Source organism: Salmo salar, chromosome 22, assembly GCF_965601325.2.
Source record: "Salmo salar chromosome 22, fSalSal1, whole genome shotgun sequence".
Classification (NCBI taxonomy): Eukaryota; Metazoa; Chordata; class Actinopteri; order Salmoniformes; family Salmonidae; genus Salmo; species Salmo salar.
This window is the reverse complement of record NC_138312.1, coordinates 24901302-24925418: the sequence shown is the minus strand read 5'-3', so window position 1 is coordinate 24925418 and position 24117 is coordinate 24901302. Positions and strand designations below refer to the sequence as shown.

At 44.3% G+C, this 24117-nt stretch overlaps 1 protein-coding gene across 9 annotated transcripts in view; it reads right to left on the bottom strand.

The window, feature by feature from the left end:
• Positions 1-24117, bottom strand: part of ephb2b (eph receptor B2b) — a 171713-nt gene that overhangs the window by 35807 nt on the left and 111789 nt on the right. For all 9 annotated transcript variants that reach the window (XM_045705124.2, XM_014166655.3, XM_045705126.2 and 6 more), the window contains exons 4-5: positions 5930-6085; positions 2784-3119 (exon numbers count right to left, since the gene is read on the bottom strand). In XM_045705124.2, the coding sequence (XP_045561080.1) occupies positions 2784-3119; positions 5930-6085 (492 nt within the window). The remainder of the gene's footprint in view (positions 1-2783; positions 3120-5929; positions 6086-24117) is intronic.

Here is a 24117-nt window from a genome sequence, read left to right as displayed (position 1 = left end):
TAGCCACTCTACATGTGTGGGTTATCTGTGCCTTCCCACAGCCCAGGGGTGTCATTCCAGCCCCCGAGCAGACACCCAAAATAAACCATTGATTTTTTTTGCTCAATAAGGCCTTGTTAAGGTTGCTCCCGTGCCACACAGCTGATGAATCACTAAAGCAGTATAACCCAGGCAAGCAACTCCTGTATTAACATTCCAGATCTAATAGTATTACCAGAGGGTTGCAGACAGTATTCTGTGTCTGACGGTGGACTGAGGCATCACTACTCATCTGAGGGCTTGTCTCATCACTGCCCTCCTCTCTAACTCATCAAGTCATCGTCACACATTTGTGTCTCACTAAAGAAACTCCCACTCTGTTCTGCCACCCCCCCTCTGCCACAGACATGCTGCCTCAGTCACACCAAATTACCTCTCTCTCCCCCCCTCCCTTTTTTCACTCTCCCTACCTCTCTCTTCTCTCCCTTTCAGTCTTTCTCTCTCTCTTTCTCTTTTCATTGTTTATAGGCCCACCATTAAATATTATGGAAAACATTGCGTTGATCATCTCTTTTCAATATTTGATGGAGGAGAAAAGCTGATCATTAGTGAATAGTTTGGTTGTGACTCATCATTATGAGGATTTCTGGGCTATTTATCAAGGCCAAAATCAGAACCCTTTCTGATTTTGTGGGAATTAGTCATATCCTCACAAAACAAGCTTCACTTTATTATGTGACTGACTCTACAGTATGAAAATAAATACTGCACTATTAGGCAACCATGCACGTCCTCAGTCACAGAAAAACTGTTGATGAGCATAACAGAGTGTGGTGGGGGTTACAGTATGTGTAATGTGCTTGATTGGGGGTGGTGAATGAGAACTTACCCTCGTCTCTTCACACCCTGTTCGTTTCCACCTCGTCAACAAATTCCAACAGCCGAGGATGGGAGTCGTTCACATGAGGAGAACTTTCACGCCAGTCACATCCAATTTACTTAATTATTTGTTTCTTTCAAGCCCCCAGCACATAGCTTTAGGTTCCAAACGTGTCTGATTAACAAAAATGCACACACACACACATACACATACACACACACTCACACTCACGCACACTCACTTTCTCTCTGTAAAGTAAGGGGGAGGTGCGGGGCCGGCACTGCTAATTAGGGGTGACATGATGTTTATGTAACCTCCATGCTTCCCAAACCAGACACAATTACGGGCCCCTGGTCCCACTGACCCCGGCCCCAGCCCACTGTGGAACCACACAGCACTGCCCCTCTGTCCTAGGCAGGACCCAGGCTGGTCACAGGGCAGGGGGAGGGGAGTGAGCCAGAGTTCAGTCTCTTTAACAGCTCTCTCTGACGGGAGCTCTGGAGCTGTAATACAAAGTGACGGCCACTTCAGTGCAGAGCCCCCCAATTTCCGCCAGGACTCTATGGCAGGGGAAGGGGGAGAAGGCTGGGGCAGGGGTGGTAGACTTGTTGTGGCCCAGTGTGTGAGAGTTAAGGCAGGGGCCTCATTAGAAGGCTTTACTGCACTCTGAGGCCCTCATTACCCCCCCACCCCCCGCCACCTCCCACATACACACACACTAACCACTTACTTCAAAACACACCATCAAAAAGAGGTAGTTCTTTCAATTCAAGCATCCATTTTAAACACAAGTTATATTAATAACTCAGAGAGATGTTTTTAAGCATTATTGTTTGACTGACTACAGGATGCAACCTACTAGTATTGCATGCTGCTTTAAAAACAAATCTGATTAAAATGTGTTGAAATGTGCTGTATGAGGCCCATATAGTGTATCCCACAGAATGCATAACTGTTTCTTCCTTTTCAATGCCTTTTATCTTACATGCATCTCTGCAAACTTCCTCGCTTGAATCATAGTGAGTCACATCCACGTAAGAACTTAAGTAGGAGGGAGAAGTTTTATATGTCCACTTTAATAATCCACAGTAACACAGGGCCTTGGGGAGCTCAGTCATAGAAGGCCAGTCAGATGAGAGATGACAGGCACTTACTCATACTGCCAACAGGACACAAAGCCCTGGCGTAGATAAAGCCTGTAGCCCGTATCCCCGCTCATCAGTGCTCAGGCAGCACAGCCTGGCACACCAAATGATGCGTCTCATACAGACAATTAAAGAGCAAATCAATTCTGCTGCTTGGATTAAATAATGGAGGCGCAGTCATTTACAACCACAAAGCACACCGTGGAAAACATGCACGGTTACCATAGTTACAGGGGACATTGATTGCAGCATGTTTCTCCAAGATCCCACAGATGAAAAAGTTAGGCCAATCACAAACAGACCTGTTTTTCATTAGAGGTTATTATTCACTGAAAATACAATGGCTTCTTACTAATCTTCCCATTACTATTTTGGGTGCAGTTTTTAAGGCAGCTCGTAGAGGGCATGAGGATCATAGTGAATTCAAGGCTTATTACCAAAGACTTCATAAACTTAATAAGTAACACTAGAACTGAGTGGCTGGATGAAGCAAGGGCCTGAGATGTTAGGACTGCAATCACCACGCAGAAGTCAGGGGAGACAGGAGGGAGTGTAGTGCTCACTACGCTGAGCTACTCTGTCTGAGAGCCCTGATGAGGTCACACTCTGAGGACCAACAGGCCATCAAACCCTGCCTGTGACGTCATCAACAATCCTTTCACTCCTGTTTAAGAACAAATATGCATACTTCCTCCACACTAAAGGAATATTGTGCGTGTGTGTGTGTGTGTGTGTGCCTGCGAGAGAGACATAGAGAGCATAAGGAAGAGTGTACTCACCAGCCTGGTTGGTTGTGATGTTGACGGAGGAGTACTGTGGTGAGTAGGGGCTCTGCTCGGAGACCCCATTGACGGCCTGTACCTCGAAGGTGTACTGTGTATGCGCCAGCAGGTCACTGATGTAAACACGGGGCTCTGTCAGACCCAGCTGGCGGGGTACAAACTGGACATTGTCCCCACAGCGTGTGCAGCCTCCCCGGCCCCCTCCACAGCTCTTACAGATGATGTTGAAGACCACATCCTCACGGCCACCTGACTCCCTAGGAGGCTGCCACTCCAGTATCAGAGACGTCTCGTTCACGATAGACAGAACGTTCTGAGGAGCCGACGGCACCGCTGGAAACACACAGACAAGAGACAGTCAACTGAGATGGTTTCTGTTTGGAATGTGAGAAGCATTTACAGTAGTCTCATACACTACATTACCAAAAGTATGTGGTCGCCTGCTCTTCGAAATATTTCATTCCAAAATCATGGGCATTAATTTTAAGTTTGGTCCCCCCCTTTGCTGCTATAACAGCCTCCACTCTTCTGGGAAGGCTTTCCACTAGATGTCGGAACATTGCTGCAGGGACTTGCTTCCATTCAGCCACAAGAGCATTAGTGAGGTCGGGCACTGATGTTGGATGATTAGGCCTGGCACACAGTCGGCGTTCCAATTCATTCCGAAGGTGTTTGATGGGGTTGAGGTCAGGGCTCTGTGCAGACCAGTCAAATTCTTCCACACTGATCTCGACAAACCATTTCTGTAGGACCTCGCTTTATGCACGGTGGCATTGTCATGCTAAAACACGAAAGGGCCTTCCCCAAACTGTTGCCACAAAGTTGGGTGCACAAAATCGTCAAGAATGTCATTGTATGCTGTAGGATTAAGATTTCCCTTCACTGGAACAAAGGGGCCTAGCCCAAACCATAAAAAAACAGCCCCAGACCATTATTCCTCCTCCACCAAACATTACAGTTAGCACTATGCATTCTGGCAGGTAGTGTTCTCCTGGCATTTGGCAAATGCAGATTCATCCGTTGGACTGCCAGATGGTGAAGCGTGATTCATCACTCTAGAGAATGTGTTTCATTGCGCTGACATTGCTTCCAGAGGCAGTTGGGAACTCGGTAGTGAGTGCTGCAACTGAGGACAGACGTGCTATGTGCTTCAGCACTCGGCGGTGCCGTTCTGTGAGCTTGTGTGGCCTACCACTTTGCGGCTGTGCCATTTTTGCTCCTAGATGTTTCCACTTCACAATAACAGCACTTGCAGCTCCAGCAGGGCAGAAATTTGACGAACTGACTTGTTGGTAAGGTGGCATCCTATGGCGGTGCCATGTTGAAAGTCACTGAGCTCTTCAGTAAGGCCATTCTACTGCCAATGTTTGTCTATGAAGATTGCATGGCTGTGTGCTCGATTTTATACACCTGACAGCAACGGGTGTGGCTGAAATAGCCGAATCCACTAATTTGAAGGGGTGTTCGTACTTTTGTATATATAGTGTATGTGGAGTGTGGTTTGTCTACAGATTTAAGGTGTAAGAAAAACTAATGGACTCAATGTACTCTAGTTAGTTCAAAAGAACTACTTCATGACATTTAATTCAGATGTTGGCAGGGGAATTAAGTTTCTTGTGTCCTTGGAGTTGTTGAGGGTAGGAATACCAGAGCCAGTATCACTCTACTCAAATAACCCTTTCACTGGAGGAGAGAGAACCCACACTCCCACAAATACAGTACAGTCTCTTTGAGGTCTTTGCCTGGTATGCTCAACTAAATCCTTCCCCCAGGAAGCCCATTTAAACACACTGGACATCAACATGAAGATAGGATGACTTTTCATGTCCATGTTGTCACATATTTGTTTCAATCTGTTGGTTATGTATGGCAGAGCATCATACATACTGCAGGACAGAGAAAGTGACTGTTGCTCATACACAACCACTACTTATAGAGGTATTACTGGTTGAAAGTAACATTCCCCATGGCATCACATTTGACTGACAGCCCAAACAAACACACAATGAGTACTGTTTATCTTTTACGGGCATGTGCAGCTAATTAGGGAGGATGCCCTCTCCAGGGCTAATGAGATAAACAACAAAATTCCCCCTGCCCATAAACTCGTAAACCTGAATTGATCACTTATTTAACCGCCCTTTTAATTGGCTCCCATTAACAGACCTCCAGGCCTGGAGCAGTGCCCATCGAGGCCCTCTGTGTGTGTGTCTCTCTCTCTCTCGCTCTCTCTCTCTCTCTCTCTCTCTCTCTCTCTCTATCTCTCTCTCTCTCTCTCTCACGCAAAACAGCCTCCCAAACATCGTCTCTTTCCTGGGGAGGGCTGGAATGGGCGGCTAATGGCCCCTGTTAGCTTGAGGGCCACTCAGATGGGCCCGTTTCCCTCCTTTTAATCATCCCGGGCCTGCTGCGTTTAATACCAGCGACGTGACGCTGCTTTCTCATTCACAACAGCTGCTCTGTTCCCAGAGCCGGGCTTATGCAAATCTCCTTTGTTGGAGGCGCTCAAATATTTCTGTCCCTCTCCCTTTCACAGAGGAGGGAAGGAGAAAAAAAATCAGCCACGGTTGTGAAAGGAGCTCTCTCTCTCTCTCTCTCTCTCTCTCTCTCTCTCTCTCTCTCTCTCTCTCTCTCTCCTCTCTCTCTCTCTCTCTCTCTCTCTCTCTCTCTCTCTCTCTCTCAGCACACTATATATACTGCATATTCCTCTCTCTCCCTCTCTGTGTTCATGTCTTCCCCTTAATCTTTATCCCGCTTGTGTTCTCTTTCTCTTTTCTTAGACCCTCCGTTAACCACAAATTCAAATGGCTTCATTGGCATGACAAGAGGAATCTAGGCCTAGTCTATTTTCCCTGTCTGTCCCACTACAATGCTGCATGGCCTGGCCCAGTAACCTCTGCTCTGGCTGAGGGCAGCAGGGCTCTGTGATGTGAGGTGGGGAGGCTGGCCTATGTGTTTTGGGCCAGACCTGTTGGCAGTGCTGGGTGTATGTGAGGGACTGCTCTCTGACAGGCCTCCTCTGTTTCTGCTCAGAGAGGCTCTGGTGTCCTTTGATCTTTGATTCCTCTCAGTTCCTCAGGACCAGGGTGTGAAATTAAAAGAGTGTGTTTGTGTGTGTGTGTGTGTTGGTCGATAGTACATACTTGTGCAGGGCATCTGGAAGGGATCTGAGTCAGTGCGATAGTAACCGTTGCGGCACACACAGTTAGTGGCTCCTTCGTTGGTGGTGCGGCTGTTGATTGGACACTGCATGCAGGATACATCACCCTGTATAGGCTTGAAGAAGCCTGATGGACAAGCTGGGATAAAAACAGAAGAGAGAGAGAGAGAGAGAGAGAGAGATGAGATATGAACATATCCCCATTTACATACTGTATTTCATGTTTGGTCAGTTTTATTCCCTGTTTGGCTTCATCTCACTTTACGAGACATGCGGTCCAGAGACCACAATGCAAAAGAGACAAACACTGATCACAGTTGAGCAAAAATATATATTAGTGCATCCTCCTCGCATGTGAGGGTTTCTCTGTGGAGATGACAACATAACATGTACAGTACTGTGTTTTACTTTAATTATTCAGCGTGCTCACAGTACACTAATTGCCTGAGACTCTCTGGAGTGGTCTACTTCCTGTTAAGTGCTCTTTAAAGGTCCTCTACTCTTGCTGGGAGAGTGGCAGGAAAACTTACAGCCATGGTTAGGGGTGGTGATCACACACTACTGTAACAAAACTGTGTGTGTGTGTGTGTGTGTGTGTGTGTGTGTGTGTGTGTGTGTGTGTGTGTGTGTGTGTGTGTGTGTGTGTGTGTGTGTGTGTGTGTGTGTGTGTGTGTGTGTGTGTGCGCATGTGCGCATGTGTGTGCGTGTTTGTGCGTGTGTGTGCATGCGTACGCATGTAAAAAGCAGTCAAGCACTACCATTTACAGTGAAACTCACTCTCCCTGAAATCCTCTTCATCCTTACCTCAGTTACCCCCACTCCCGCCACACACACACACACACACACACACACACACACACACACACACACACACACACACACACACACACACACACACACACACACACACACACACACTGTGGAACCCTTCCCAGAATGCACAGCAGCCCCTGCTCTAGCACCATGTCAAGAGCTGTTTGTGTACTGGGGCCAAACCAGCTGAGGTTGGTATAGCTTGAGATAATCACCACCCACCTCCCTCCCTGTCTCCCCATCCGTAAAATGAGGAAATGGAGTATTGTGGGGACTCGCTACGAGCTAAAGTCATACATGAAGAATCCACACACAGGAGATGCCACACTCATGAATGACCTTCACAAAGTTATGAATGTCCTTATGCCAATGCTAGCTGAGAACTACCCTGTGATACATTATGTAACATTGGGATTGCAAAAAAAAACATCTGGAGGGATCCTTATCCTGTTGAATACTCTGCACCATAACCCATCTCACAAACTCTCACTATGTTCCATATCTAGGAATAATAAAACCGTCATTTCCCTATCATCCCTGGTCTGAGCTGCCAATTACAGCTGGATTAAAGTGTGTGTCATATGGAAACGTCTGCAGCTGGAACTTTATTTGGAGAAGGTCAAATCACAAGGCAGGATAAGTCTGGGTTCAATCCCACTGTTTATACTAGGAAGACATATACCAGTTCCCAGTGACCATGCTGGAACACCATGCTGGAGCAGGATTACTGCTCTTTTCCAATCCCAACTCCCCACAAACTCCCTGGAAAACACATCTCAATCATCATCCTCTGTCCAAAACTGCTGCACACACTAGAGCACTGCTGTGCTTTAGTAGCCCAATCCCTGGCCCTGGCCCATCAAACTCAGATTCCCTCGAAAAAAGTGTCACACACACAGAGGAACATTTTCAGTGACGCTGATGCATCCTGTGGAAAGATCATTGTCATAAACATCAGCCGCAGGAAGCAGTATTAGGGATAAAACGGAGGAAATCTGATCAAGCTCTTCAATAAATATTAGTCTCAATATATTTTTCTTCTCCTGTGACTGATGGGGGAAAGTGACCTGGTACAGAGTGAAACATGAGGCCAGCACATTCACACTGCCAGTCACCAGAGTCACTGAATGAGGCCCCAGCTACAGATCTGTGGATTGGGACTGAGACTAAAGAACACAGTGGTCTATGGCAGTGAAGAGCTCAGAGGAGCGCCACCAAAGAAAATAGCAGAAAGAGCTAGCAAGAGGTAAAGGGGAAGGGGTGGAGCAGAGGAGAGAAGAAGAGAAAGACAGAAGGCAGTAGGCGGCGCTTAGGTTTGAGTAATGGGTGTTTAGGGCAAGCATGTTTTATATGGAAGAGGGAGTTGGGAAGGGGGCACAGTGTCAACAACTAGGCCTATTGTCTATTGTTTGGTAGCCAGATATGGCCAGGTATGGCTTTTTCTGTCTTTATTGTTCCTACTGTCCTGTAGCGTCCATGACAAGAGACAGAGAGATAGAGAGACTGACAGACAAAGACACAGACAGACTGACAGAGAAACAGACAGACCAGGCTGTGTTAGGTGTGGGGCTCAGCTTGTCACCACCAGGCCCTTATATCTTTTTTTTGGGGGGGGGGGGGGGATTCCACCAGTCTTTCAAGAGGCTGTGTTGGAGGGCTGGGGCGCTGCTCGGTGTCAGATGTAGCCTGTGGACAAGTACATAGCTCTGATTAAAAAGCAGATCAGCGCTTTGATTCCCTCCTCACTCAGATTGGTACTGTTGAGCTGTTTGATCACAATCTCCCTCGTATCGCTCAGTCAACATGCAATGGCTAAAGCCTTATTATGATGCAGCTTCAGACATCCCTCTGGCAAGGGGAGGTAATAATGAGGGGAATATTCATTCCTGGAGTTTTATTTTCCCTCCTTTTATTCTTTTAAAATATATGTCTCTATTAATATCCTTAAATAAATAAGCACGTTTTCTCAGCTTTCTGGATTTTGACAGAAGTGATGAAACACTGCATTAAGTCAAGAAGAAAAGGCGCACAGAAACATTCTAATGGAATTTATAAACACTTCAGATTTAATTTAGTGTCAGCTGTGTCAAAGGGTCCAGATCACCTCAAAGTGGTTCCAGGCACACGCCAAGAAAGGAAAAGCTTGGCTGTCACATCTCAATGACTGCTGTTCTCCAGAGCAGAGGCAACACAGTGACTGGCAAGAGTCCAACCCTTTCTGTCTGTGTTATGAACTTTAATAACACATCCTGACATAAAGAATTTATTTGGGAGTACTGTTGACTCACTGTATAAAAAGGGTATTGTGAGAGGTAAGTCCTCCGTGCCAGGGAGCCAGTCAGGTTTTACAGCTGGTAATTTGCTGGTTGTTTCAAAGTCTTCCCGGAAGTTTCAGCCAGGCAAATTTATGTTAATGGTAAGAGAGAACCTGCAGCTCAGAGCCACTGTATCCAGCCTAGTCTGTGTGAAAAGGTGGGGCTCCATTGTTTTCAGTGGCAGTGCCGATGATGAAGCCAGCCACTCTACTGGAAGCATTCTGAGCTGACAGTGCATCTGGCTTCTCCAGCTCAGTTTGAACACACACACACACAAGCACACACACGTGCACGTACAGACACATACAGTACATGCACACACATGTACACAAACGCACTGACGCACACACACACACACACACACACACACACACACACACACACACACACACACACACACACACACACACAGAAATATATGCAGGCAGCACAGCAGCAGAACGGTGTGCCCAGACAGTCAGGAAGAACCCAAACAAAGGCTGGGCATTTGACATTTCCATCATGGCTGTCTGAGCTGTGCAGTGCCTCACCATGGCCAGGGAATCATCTGGCTGATAACAGCCACTAATCCAGCCAGAGGCATGTCTATTGAGAGAAACCCATGACCTGTTCCACACCTCTCCCGTCCCCGTCCCCGTCCCCCAGCAACCCCGCCCGACAGAGAGGTCCTTTGTCCACACCCCCCACGCCCTCTCCTGTTTCCCCATTCCTCCTATTCAGCTGCTTCAAAACCAGCCCCCAAAAATGCTGAATTTAATGAAAGAAGCATTCAAAAAGAGACAAGGGAGAGAAAGGGGTAAGGTGTGTGTGCGTGTGTGCGTGTTCATTACGTGTGAGTGCGAAAGACAAAAGGCTGGAGGGGAAAGAACTGGAGGTGTGAGGTTTTGTTAGCGCAGCAGAAAAAAAGTGCTGAAAGCTGTGAAAATGGGCAGAGTCACAGGGCTTCTCTGTGTGGACGTTTTCTATTGTCACAGAGAGAGAGGGCCACTGTAGGGAGCGATGGGCTTGGTCGTCATGGCACTTCTGCTTTCTGTTTACTGTCTGTCTACTGTATAAACAATTTGGATCACTGGGAAAAATAGATCAGATGTTATCCCTTAATAAGGATAGACCATAAAGAGAGAGGGGCTGTTTTGTACCATACTCAGTGTCCGATGAAGGAGCAAATCAGATCCAAATTAGAAGAGCAAAAACTGTTAGCTATAATATGGACAGCGAATACACTTGTACTGTTCTGAATCCTGAGATGTTTACTCTGCAGTGGTCACATGTGAGGAGGAGCTAACCTTGTGATGGGCCAGCCAGCTGTGCAAGTCATGGCCACAAGTTAACCTAAGGAGAGCATCCATATTGTAGGTAGGGTGTGTAGGTAAAGCCAGTCTGGCCCCTTCATGCCGACCCTTCGATAGGGAACACACTTCTATTTGGCTGAGCAGTGACACACAGGGCCCCAGAATTCAATTAGGGCCTGGGCCGCGCCAGCTAATTCAATCAGGGCGGTGTGAAAGCAATTAGACGACTGGCATTCGCTTCACCCCACACACAGGCACAAATTAGATATTCACTTCCCTCTCTAGGTTTCCCTGTCTGATGCAATTAGCGTGCCTGTATCTCGGCGTGGCTCGCACTGGGGAGCAGGGTGTGAGGGTGACCAATGACCTACTGGGCGTAAATTAAGCTTCTCTCCACCTCCTGGACAGGACAGGAACACTTCCTGTGTGAGTAAGTCGGACGCCCACTTGCACTACTAAGGAGAGGAGAGGGCTGGACTTCACAGTGATTCAGAGGCTGGGGTCAGAACAGCAGCCTTCACTGGTTGTGCAGTCCCCTCAAGGCCCAGTGAGTGATGTCTGCTTTCATCTTACATTCTATCCATGTGTGTGAAGACTGCACATGTATGTAAGTCTATGTTGTCGTTGTGTATTAATTATGCATGAATGTGTGTGTGTGAGTGTGTGTGTGTATCTGCAGAAGGATCTGGCAGGTGGGAGGTGAGTCATTGTCAGTGCCCCTGCTCTAAGCTATGTTCCTCTACAGTTGTCAGTGAGCTCTCCTCAGACAGCATCCAACCCAAATCCACCCAGCGGGCACCATGGAGACAGATTAGGTGCTACGGCGGAGCCCGTGTGAGCAGGAGATTAGTAGGAAACGTGTGAGACACCTGGGAAATGGCCTCTCAACAGCTGGAGAGGGGAGGGCCCAGGCTCACAATACAGACTAGAAAGCCGGCACATGTCCCAACACACACACACACACACACTAGAGGTCGACCAATTAATCGGAATGGCCGATTAATTAGGGCTGATTTCATGTTTTCATAACAATCCGAAATCGGTATTTTTGGACGCCGATTTGGCCGATTTAAATTATTATTATTTTTTTGTAGACCTTTATTTAACTAGGCAAGTCAGTTAAGAACACATTCTTATTTTCAATGACGGCCTAGGAACGGTGGGTTATCTGCCTTGTTCAGGGGCAGAACGACAGATTTTTACCTTGTCAGCTCAGGGATTCAATCTTGCAACCTTTCGGTTAACTAGTCCAACACTCTAACCACCTGCTTTACATTGCACTCCACGGGGAGCCTGCCTGTTACGCGAATGCAGTAAGAAGCCAAGATATGTTTCTAGCTAGCATTAAACTTATCTTATAAAAAGCAATCAATCAATCATAATCACTAGTTAACTACACATGGTTGATGATATTACTAGTTTATCTAGCCTGTCCTGCGTTGCATATAATCGCTTAGGTACACGTTGCTCCAACCATAAACATCAATGCCTTTCTTAAAATCAATACACAAGTATATATTTTTAAACCTGCATATTTAGTTAATATTGCCTGCTAACATGAATTTATTTTAACTAGGGAAAATGTGTCACTTCTCTTGCAAACAGAGTCAGGGTATATGCAGCAGTTTGGGCCGCCTGGCTCATTGTGAACTGTGAAGACTATTTCTTCCTAACAAAGACAGCCGACTTCGCCAAACGGGGGATGATTTAACAAAAGCGCATTTGCGAAAAAAGCACAATCGTTGCACGAATGTACGTAACCATAAACATCAATGCCTTTCTTAAAATCAATACACAGAAGTATATATTTTTAAACCTACATATTTAGCTAAACGAAATCCAGGTTAGCAGGCAATATTAACCAGGTGAAATAGTGTCATTTTGCGTTCATTGCGCACAGAGTCAGGGTATATGCAACAGTTTGGGCCGCCTGGCTCGTTGCGAACTAATTTGCCAGAATTTTACGTAATTATGACATAACATTGAAGGTTGTGCAATGTAACAGGAATAACGTTTTGTTATCGAGATGATAGTTTCCGGATTCGACCATATTAATTACCTAAGGCTCGTGTTTCTGTGTGTTATTATGTTATAATTAAGTCTATGATTTGATAGAGCAGTCTGACTGAGCGATGGTAGGCAGCAGCAGGCTCGTAAGCATTCATTCAAAATAGCACTTTCGTGCATTTTGCCAGCAGCCCTTCGCAATGCATTGCGCTGTTAATGACTTCAAGCCTGTCAACTCCCAAGATTAGGCTGGTGTAACCGATGTGAAATGGCTAGCTAGTTAGCGGGGTGCGCGCTAATAGTGATTCAAACGTCACTCGCTCTGAGACTTGGAGTAGTTGTTCCCCTTGCTCTACATGGGTAACACTGCTTCGAGGGTGGCTATTGTCGATGTGTTCCTGGTTCGAGCCCAGGTAGGAGTGAGTAGAGGGACGGAAGCTATACTGTTACACTGGCAATACTAAAGTGCCTATAAGAACATCCAATAGTCAAAGGTATATGAAATACAAATTGTATAGAGAGAAATAGACCTATAATTCCTATAATAACTACAACCTAAAACATCTTACCTGGGAATATTGAAGACTCATGTTAAAAGGAACCACCAGCTTTCATATGTTCTCATGTTCTGAGCAAGGAACTTAAACGTTAGCTTTTTTACATGGCACATATTGCACTTTTACTTTCTTCTCCAACACTTTGTTTTTGCATTATTTAAACCAAATTGAACATTTTTCATTATTTATTTGAGGCTAAATTGATTTTATTGATGTATTATATTAAGTTAAAATAAGTGTTCATTCAGTATTGTTGTAATTGTCATTATTACAAATAAAGAAAGAAAGAAATTGGCCGATTAATCGGTATCGGCTTTTTTTGGTCCTCCAATAATTGGTATCGGTGTGGAAAAATCATAATCGGTCGACCTCTAACACACACACACACACACACACACACACACACACACACACACACACACACACACACACACACACACACACACACACACACACACACACACACACACAATGCTGACAGAATGCATTTATAAACAACCCCTGGCCACAGCCCAGAGGACAATTTCAGCTATCTATACATCTCCTAGGTGCCAAATACCAGGCTCAGATGTACTCTGTACCCGAGGCTTGGTATCAGAGGTTTCTCTCACTGGGGCACATTGTACATGAGTACGGCACAAAACAACCCCCACTATAACTTTGGTATGGGTTAGCGTTCAAGGACAAAAGGCACATGGGCCAGGTCTACATAGTAGCTCACTAAAAATAATCTGCTGGTGGATTAAAAATGTTGTAACCTGATAACAGCAGTAAAGTTATTTCCAGAAACCCAACGTCCTCATTCATTATCCCCATTCATTACACATAAGAAACCAACAAACACCTCTGCACACACTTAGACCCTCTCCCCATACCTTATTGTCACATGTGGCAAACATTATCTTTCTCATTCAAACGACATATCCATAGTGTTCCTTGAGTTGGAACACCACACAGTCATAATGATTATCAGGTCATAAATACCCCCAAAATGTATAATCAGCAAAGGGAAAAGTGTCTTAACCACAGTATTTCCATAGTGTCTGATAACTACCATGTGTCAATAGAATGGGGGAAAAGATGAAAGGGAAGAATCTCTGGAGCCATACATGCAGCACAGTAATAATGTCTGGAATTTTCACTGCTGCTTTTTTTCCGTTCCTCATTTTTTTCCACACTGAGAATAAGAACTGAAATGGGGTATGGTAAAATTACAGGCATTTGAGCCGACACAAAAAATTGTGAAGGGTCATTTCATGCAGGCAGATCACTTGACAGCTTGCTCTCTGGAGGGTCCAGGGGGCCAATCAGGTTGAAGGTAGACCCCCGAGCCCCGGCCTCGGTATATGGGGCTGCAGATGGTTGGGGTGTGGCCAGAAAGAGTCAGGCAGACCCCTGTAAAATAATTAATCTCCATTAAAGATGCCCTGTCAACCTCAACCTGCTCCCGCCGCAGCACAGGGCTCCCGCTCCCCTATCTCCCTACTGATAATTAGGATGATCACAAGAAATAGCAAAACAGGAAGATACATACAGCATTGAGATGTAGAGATGACCGTTGCCAAGCACACAAAAACCCATATTTGACACATAGATCCTCAGAAGAAAGACCTTAGATAGGGTTGCAAAGCTACCAGTAGTTTACTAAAGTTATTGGAATCTTCAGTAATTTTGGTAATTAACAGAAAAACTATGGCAATTATCATAACTTTGGTAAGAGAAAATAGGCATATTAATATAAAAAGCATCTAATCAACAATGACATTATTTTCAATTAACTCTGCAACTCGTCCAACTATTGACTTTTATTCACAACTGCCACCAGTTTGACGCCAAAACATTGACAACAAATACAAAATGAAAGGGGAAAATTATTAAAAGTGTGTAAAAAAATATAGAAAGGATATTTCATGCTGAAACCCTCAAATTAAAAAACAATGGTATTCACTAAGTTGACGTTTATATTTATGATAATGTTTTACAGCTTTGCCATTCTGTTTTATTTGAAAATTGCATTAAATGATTTCATATACAGTACCAGTCAAACGTTTGGACACACCTACTCATTCAAGGGTTTTTCTTTATTTCTACAGTTTTCTACATTGTAGAATAATAGTGAAAACATCACAACTCTGAAATAATACATATGGAATCATGTAGTAAACAAAAAAGTGTTTAAAAAAATCTAAATATATTTTATATTTGAGACTCTCTTGGCATTCTCTCAACCAGCTTCATGAGGTAGTCACCTGGAATGCATTTCAATTAACAGATGTGACTTGTTAAAAGTACGTTTGTGGAATTTCTTTCCTTCTTAATGCGTTTGAGCCAATCAGTTGTGTAGTGACAAGGTAGGGTTGGTAAACAGAAGATAGCCCTATTTGGGAAAAAAACATGTCCAAATTATGGCAAGAACAGTTTAAATAAGCAAAGAGAAACAACAGTCCATCTTTACTTTAAGACATGAAGGTCAGTCAATCCGCCACAGGAATGGAAGACCCAGAGTTACCTCTGCTGCAGAGGATAAGTTCATTACCAGCGTCAGAATTCGGCAAATAACTGCACATCAGATGGCAGTCCAAATAAATGCTTCACAGAGTTCAAGTAACAGACACATCTCAACATCAACTGTGCTGAGTGAATCAGGACTTCATGGTCAAATTGCTGCAAAGAAACCACTACTATATGACATCAATAAGAAGAAGAGACTTTATTGGGCCAAGAAACACAAGCAATGTACATTAGACCGGTGGAAATCTGTCCTTTGGTCTGATGAGTCCAAATTGGAGATTTTTGGTTCCAACCGCCGTGTCTTTGTGAGACGCAGAGTAGGTGAACGGATAATCTCCGGATGTCTGGTTCCCACTGTGAAGCATGGAGGAGGATGTTTGATGGTGTGGTGCATGCTGGTGATACAGTTGGTGATTTATTTAGAATTCAAGGCACACTTAACCAGCATGGCTACCACAGCATTCTGCAGTGATATGCCATCCCATCTGGTTTGAGCTTAGTGAGACTACCATTTGTTTTTCAACAGGACAATGACCCAAAACAAACCTCCCCAGGCTCCTTAAGGGATATTTGACCAAGAAGGAAAGTAATGAAGTGCTGCATCAGATGACCTGGCCTCCACAATAACCCGACCTCAACCCAACTGAGATGGTTTGGAATGAGTTGGACAGCAGAGTGAAGAAAAAGCAGCCAACAAGTACTCAGCATATGTGGGAACTCCTTCAAGACTGTTGGAAAAGCATTCTAGGTGACTACCTCATGAAGCTGGTTGAAAGAATTCAAAGAGTGTGCAAAGCTGTCATCAAGGCAAAGGGTGGCTACTTTGAGGAATCTAAAATATAAAAAACTTTTTGGGTTACTACATGATTCCATATGTGTTATTTCATAGTGTTGATGTCTTCACTATTATTCTACAATGTAGAAAATAGTACAAATAAAGAAAAACCCTGGAATGAGTAGGTGTGTCCAAACTGTTGACTGGTACTGTAGGTGTTACTCCTCCCCAGCTCCTTATAGTCACTGATGTTGTCAGTGGTAAGGAGGACAAAAGAGTCTGCTCCTGTCTTTATCCACACAAGGCATTTCAGACAGGTGCTAAAAGGAGTTACTGTATTCATCATCTCTACTGGCTTTGTACTGCAACACTTCACACTGTGAATGGGGTTACATAAAGCACATAGCTGTATCTCCCAGACTGATTCAACGCGGCTTCACTCAGCACTGCATGCTACCATGATTAAGAGAGTCATGGTGGCTATTGTACTTGGAGTGTTACAGTGATCCAGGATGGGGAGAAAAAAATTACTTTCTCCATCAGCACTTGAACGCAAATTCTTTGTTGAGAATTTGAGACGTAAGGGACAAGTAAGAAACGGGACGATGTAGGAGTGATCTCGTGTCAGAATTTCTCCTGTCATTGTGAGGGGGACAAAAAACATGGACACATACCCTTATACACCCCCTCCCATGGGAACTGCTTACCTGCCAATACTCAGGACACACCCAACAACATGGGGATTAGGGTTGTATAAAACAGTTGGTCATGACATTTCCCCCTTACTGGAACAGTAATATCTTGGATGATGAAATCATGCTTTTTTCTTTATGAAATGTATCGCGCCTCTGGGATAGGGGGAAGGGAAGGCAGACAGCGTGCACACACACACATGCAAACACATACAAACACATATAAGCACACACACACACACACACACACACACACACACACACACACACACACACACACACACACACACACACACACACACACACACACACACACACACACACACACACACACACACACACACACACACACAAACACAGACCATGCTATGATTCCTAGGTTTATTTTAGGGAGTATGTGTGTCTCTACTCCACTATCCATATCAATGTGTTTGGAGTCTTTATGAGTTTTGACGGCGACTGTTAGAGCCCTGGCCCCTAAACTCCCAAATGTACCCTTTTCTCAAGGACAGGCTGTTGCCTGGGAAACAGGAGCTCCTGTCATGGAGGACCTCACCGTTCCGCATGCTGCACCTAGAGCTTTGAGCTGTGATCTGAGACACTGTCTAGAACAGTAGGAGGAGGAGGAGGAGGAGGAGAAGGAGCACCTCCTGCAGACAACCATGGTGTTAAAGTGGAACGGACAGCATTTTAACAACATGAAATAGTATTAACATTTGTTCATATACACCCCCAGAAAGAATATGATGCCTTTGTTGTTATTTTCTGACAACCAAGCACTCATTTTCACATTTTCATACATTCAGAGAATGTTTGGGAATGACATAGAGTAAGGCATTTGTGAAAACTCTATAGCAATATAGAGTGGGAAAGCAGCCGTACGTTTGGACAATTAATAGACACTGCAGTAAATAAAACCTAATAAAAACAACTGTCATGTCCAGGACCGGAGTCTACACAGACCAGTGTGCTATAGCCAATCAGAGTTACAATAGGCCAATATGCAAATAAGCATTTACCACATAGGCAGACCCCTGTAGCGACTTTTCTTGGTAAAAGATTCCAGCGACAAATTCAGCTCCTTAAACGGGCCTCCCATTATTCACTTTGAACTGGACTGTGTATTTAGAGGCAGTAGCAACACCCGACTTTAGATTATTAGAAAGCATTCACCAAAAGCCATAAATACACCTGAATAGATTATTGCAATTATGTAAATCCCACGGGTGTCCTCTTACATTTGGAAACTTTACGTTCCTATCGATCAAACAACCATGAAATGCTAACTCTCCCTCAGTTGCCTATGCACATCAACAACAACAAAATCAACAACTAATGTTAGCCTAAGCGAGATTAACTAAAATCTAACGAGGGAACAGTAGATAAACCCTCTCAAACTTTGTCAGTTGGCCATCAAAACTGCACTCATAAACGATATGGAATAGTAGTCTGCTCGCCCTGCAGCTTGCCTGCCAATGCATGCTTGTCCCAACCCACGTTTTAACAAATGAATGGGAACTTGCCTGCCTACCCGCCCATTTGATAGATGCCAAATACATTTGATTGACAACTAAGAGATACGCTAACTGTGGATAACAGAAAAACTATATGGGGGAGGGGGGAAGTTGTCAACTTACCCACTCGTCCAATGACAACATCCTCCCAGCAGCAGCAAACATTAGGCTCCAGGTTTTTAGCTTGCTAAATAAATAGGGACAAAAATAAATAAGCTAGCCCATTAGCCACATTATGAATTGACTTGTGATCATTGCCCTTACTAATTTGATTGTATTGACATTCCAGGCCTTGGTTACATTTGTCAGTTTTTGTCCAACATATTGAGTCATTGTAACTGAAACAGTGCATCCCAAATGGGTGGAGGCAGAAAACAATGTACCAGACCAGCTGTGATTTACAACCTGATAGCAATATTTGTTGGACTACCAAGAAATGTCTTGGTGAATTATATTAATCATGCATTCAACTGCATCCATCTATTCTGCCTTACTCTACGTCATGGACTATTTTTGTCAAATATAACCTATTTTTAAAACATCTTATAAAGTTGGTTTGAAGCAAAACTGGGAATTTGATATTTTGACTGATATTATGATTGTCTGTTTCATATCTGCAAAGTAGTTAAAACACTGTCAGTTCCACTTCAACGTGTACATGACAATAAGAGGATTCTTTGAATTCCAGTCAATGATTTGTTGATTGAAATCATCCGTATCAAAATCACTGGGCAGTATTTTTTCACCTAGCACAAAACAACTAATCCCCGGATGGCTGTGGGTATCCCGGGTAGGTGAGAAGCATGCAGTGAGAGATCTTTTGTTGCCCAGAGACAGATGCAGGGAATAGCTGACAGAGGCTGTCTCTACTGTGTGCATGGAGGAGGGGAGGAGGGGCCTGTCTCTCTCTCTCTCTCTCTCTCTCTCTCTCTCACTCACTCACTCACTCACTCACTCACTCACTCACTCACTCACTCACTCACTCACTCACTCACTCACTCACTCACTCACTCACTCACTCACTCACTCACTACTCCCTCTCTCTCTCTCTCTCTCTCTCTCTCTCTCTCTCTCTCTCTCTCTCTCTCTGTCTCTCCCTCTGTCTCTCTCTCCCTCTCTCTTTCCCTCTCTCGCTCCATCCAGACAAAGCCAGTGAGCAGTACTAGTCCGGCCCTTAGTGACAGAGGCTCCCCAAGGTGGGGTCTGCATGATGGACAGGAGGCATAAAGGGACTGTGTTGCCCGTCACTGGAGACAAGGAGGCAACATGGGGTAATGGGATTGGGGGGGGGGGGGGGGGGCATTGCAGGGAGCAGCTGGCATTGTCCCTGTGTAGCCCTCTGATGTACCCACACACGTACAAGCACATACACACACACATGCCACACACACACATGCACAGTAAGATAAACATCATCATTTACGAAACCCTGGGTATCATATTCATAATCTGTGTCTCATATCTAAAGCCTCCTATCCCTGGAGTGTATTTATTAGAGATGATATCACTTCTGACCACAAGGATTTAATGAGACGATGGGGAGTCTGAATTCTATTATCCATTCAATCTTCAACAGAAAAAACAACAGCTGCAGCGAGCCCACCTAGTCACACACACATACGTATGTCCCATAATGTTTTTTAAATATACACAGTACTAGTCAAAAGTTTGGACACACCTACTCATTCAAGGGTGTTTCTTTATTTTTACTATTTTCTACATACGTAGTAACCAAAAAAAGTGTTAAACAAATCAAGATTCTTCAAAGAGATTCTTCAATGTAGCCACCTTTTGCCTTGATGACAGCTTTGCACACTTTTGGCATTCTCTCAACCAGCTTCATGAGTTAGTCACCTGGAACGCATTTCACTTAACAGGTGTGCCTTGTTAAAAGTTAATTTGTGGAATTTCTTTCCTTAATGCGTTTGAGCCAATCAGTTGTGCTGTGACAAGGTAGGGGTGGTATACAGAAGATAGCCCTATTTGGTAAAAGACCAAGTCCATATTATGGTAAGAACAGCTCAAATAAGCAAAGAGAAACGACAGTCCATCATTACTTTAAGACATGAAGGTCAGTCATCCAGAAAATGTCAAGAACTTTAAAAGTTTCTTCAAGTGCAGTCATTAAAACCATCAAGCGCTATGATGAAACCTGGCTCTCATGAGGACCGCCACAGGAAAGGAAGACCCAGAGTTACCTCTGCTGCAGAGGATAAGTTCATTAGAGTTAACTGCACCTCAGATTGCAGCCCAAATAAATGCTTCACAGAGTTCAAGTAACAGAACATCAACTGTTCAGAGGAGGATGCGTGAATCAGGCCTTCATGGTCGAATTGCTGCAAAGAAACCACTACTATAGGACACCAATAAGAAGAAGAGAGCAATAGACATTAGAGCAGAGGAAATCTGTCCTTTGGTCAGATGAGTTCAAATTTGAGATTTTTGGTTCCAACCGCCGTGTCTTTGTGAGACACAGAGAAGGTGAACGGATGATCTTTGCATGTGTGGTTCCCACCATGAAGCATGGAGGAGGAGGTTTGATGAAGCTGGTTGAGAGAATGCCAAGAGTGTGCAAAGCTGTCATGAAAGCAAAGGGTGTCTACTTTGAATAATCTATTCTTTGGTTACTACATGATTCCATAGGTGTTATTTCATAGTTTTGATGTCTTCACTATTATTCTACAATGTAGAAAATAGTAGAAATAAAGAAAAACCCTGGAACGAGGTGTGTCCAAACTTTTGACTGGTACTGTACAGTCGTGGCCAAAAGTTTTGAGAATGACACAAATACTAATTTTCACAAAGTTTGCTGCTTCAGTGTCTTTAGATATTTTTGTCAGATGTTACTATGGAATACTGAAGTATAATTACAAGCATTTCATAAGTGTCAAAGGCTTTTATTGACATTTACTTGAAGTTGATGTAAAGAGTCAATATTCGCAGTGTTGATCCTTCTTTTTCAAGACCTCTGCAATCCGCCCTGGCATGCTGTCAATTAACTTCTGGGCCACATCCTGACTGATGGTAGCCAAGTCTTGCATAATCAATGCTTGGAGTTTGTCAGAATTTGTGGGGTTTTGTTTGTCCCCCCGCCTCTTGAGGGTTGACCACAAGTTCTCAATGGTATTAAGGTCTGGGGAGTTTCATGGCAATGGAACCAAAATATCGATGTTTTGTTCCACGAGCCACTTAGTTATCACTTTTGCCTTATGGCAAGGTGCTCCATCATGCTGGAAGAGGCATTGTTCATCACCAAACTGTTCCTGGATGGTTGGGAGAAGTTGCTCTCGGAGGAAGTGTTGGTACCATTCTTTATTAATGGCTGTGTTCTTAGACAAAATTGTGAGTGAGCCCACTCCCTTGGCTGAGAAGCAACCCCACACATGAATGGTCTCAGGATGCTTTACTGTTGGCATGACACAGGACTGATGGTAGTACTCACCTTGTCTTCTCCGGACAAGCTTTTTTCCGGATGCCCCAAACAATCGGAAAGGGGATTCATCAGAGAAAATTTCTTTACCCCAGTCCTCAGCAGTCCAATCCCTGCACCTTTTGCAGAATATCAGTCTGTCCCTGATGTTTTTCCTGGAGAGAAGTGGCTTCTTTGCTGCCCTTCTTGACACCAGGCCATCCTCCAAAAGTCTTCGCCTCACTGTGCGTGCAGATGCACTCACACCTGCCTGCTGCCATTCCTGAGCAAGCTCTGTACTGGTGGTGCCCCAATCCCACAGCTGAATCAACTTTAGGAGACGGTCCTGGCGCTTGCTGGACTTTCTTGGGCGCCCTGAAGCCTTCTTCACAACAATTGAGCCGCTCTCCTTGAAGTTCTTGATGATCCGATAAATGGTTGATTTAGGTGCAATCTTACTGGCAGCAATATCCTTGCCTGTGAAGCCCTTTTTGTGCAAAGCAATGATGACGGCACGTGTTTCCTTGCAGGTAACCATGATTGACAGGGGAAGAACAATGATTCCAAGCACCACCCTCCTTTTGAAGCTTCCAGTCTGTTATTCGAACTCAATCAGCATGACAGAGTGATCTCCAGTCTTGTCTTCGTCAACACTCACATCTGTGTTAACGAGAGAATCACTGACATGATGTCAGCTGGTCCTTTTGTGGCAGGCCCGAAATTCAGTGGAAATGTTTTTGGGGGGATTCAGTTCATTTGCATGGCAAGGACAGACTTTGCAATTAATTGCAATTCATCTGATCACGCTTCATAACATTCTGGAGTATATGCAAATTGCCATCATACAAACTGAGGCAGCAGACATTGTGAAAATTAATATTTGTGTCATTCTCAAAACTTTTGGCCACGACTGTATATATATTTTAAGTCGTGGCTGTGATTTGATGTATTTCATGTAGAGTATTTCAACAAACAGAGGTTCCCTGTCCACCTATCCCTCAACCCCCTGTGTTTTATGACTGGTTGATAAATACTGACACACCTGTACAGTTTATACATATCATTTTGAAGTATTATGTTGGCAAGGAACCATCATGGCCTTTTTGCAGAGCCAATCCAGTTCTCAATCATGGACTAACAACTTTCAGGAATCAACCCGTTCTTGCCTGTACTTGATATTGCATGCATAATGTCAACACATGATCCAAGTCTCACAGAGCTGAAGAAAAAAGATCCCTAGCGATCCCTAGCGTTTTTCGTCATGAATGTTGTTCTGGAAGCAGCTCTACAGAGTAGTCACTAGCTAGCACAGCCACAAAGTCATAAAATCAGATTTTAAACCTAACACTAACTTTAACCCTAACCTTAACCCTGTCTAACCCTAACCTATTTTCATACATTTTTATAATATAGCCAATTTTTACTTTGCAGCTGGCCTATCTAAGGGGAAATCACTCAATTCTGCCTCCAGGACAAGACTTGTGAAAATAAACATCAACCTGCTATTTCACCACTGCAGAACTCAAAATGTCCCCTATCCTGTGACCCACGTATACTTCATCAGATACAATAAGGCCTGAGGTGGTGTGGTGTATGGCCAATATACTACGGCTAAGGTCTGTTCTTATGAACGACACAACGCGGAGTGCCTGGATACAGCACTTAGCCGTGGTATATTGGCCATATACCACAAACCCCCAAGGTGCCTTATTGCTATTATAAACTGGTTACCAACGTAATTAGAGCAGTACAAATAAATGTTTTGTCATACTCGTGGTATACCACAGCTGTCAGCCAATCAGCATTCAGGGCTCGAACTACACAGTTTATAACTTGAGTGTTAAAAAGATCCACTGATTCATGAAAATGTGTGTCAAAACAAGCCACACAAGAGCAAACCACCAGAACACGATTCCACCTGGTATCTCATCTCACACAAACTCTAAACAAACTGTGCAGCAGGAGACACACACACACACATGCTCTTTAATAATGGCTAGCTTCCCTAGGCCACTACACCTGCGCCTGTCTGAATGGCAGAGGATTGTTCCGAGGTGATTCAGTTGAAAGGTTTAATGGCGCCTATGTAGGGGTGGAATACATTAAATGGCTCAATCATGGATCCAGAGTGAGGTGGCGCCCCAGAACATTTACACTGAATGAATGGATCGAGTAATTAGCCTTTAAACATGTAATTGATTCATCTAAAACAAGGGAAGCCTCTGCTATTCATCTTGGTGCTCTTATTGTCTTCCACCCTCCATGACTATGTCCTTAACCCCGTTA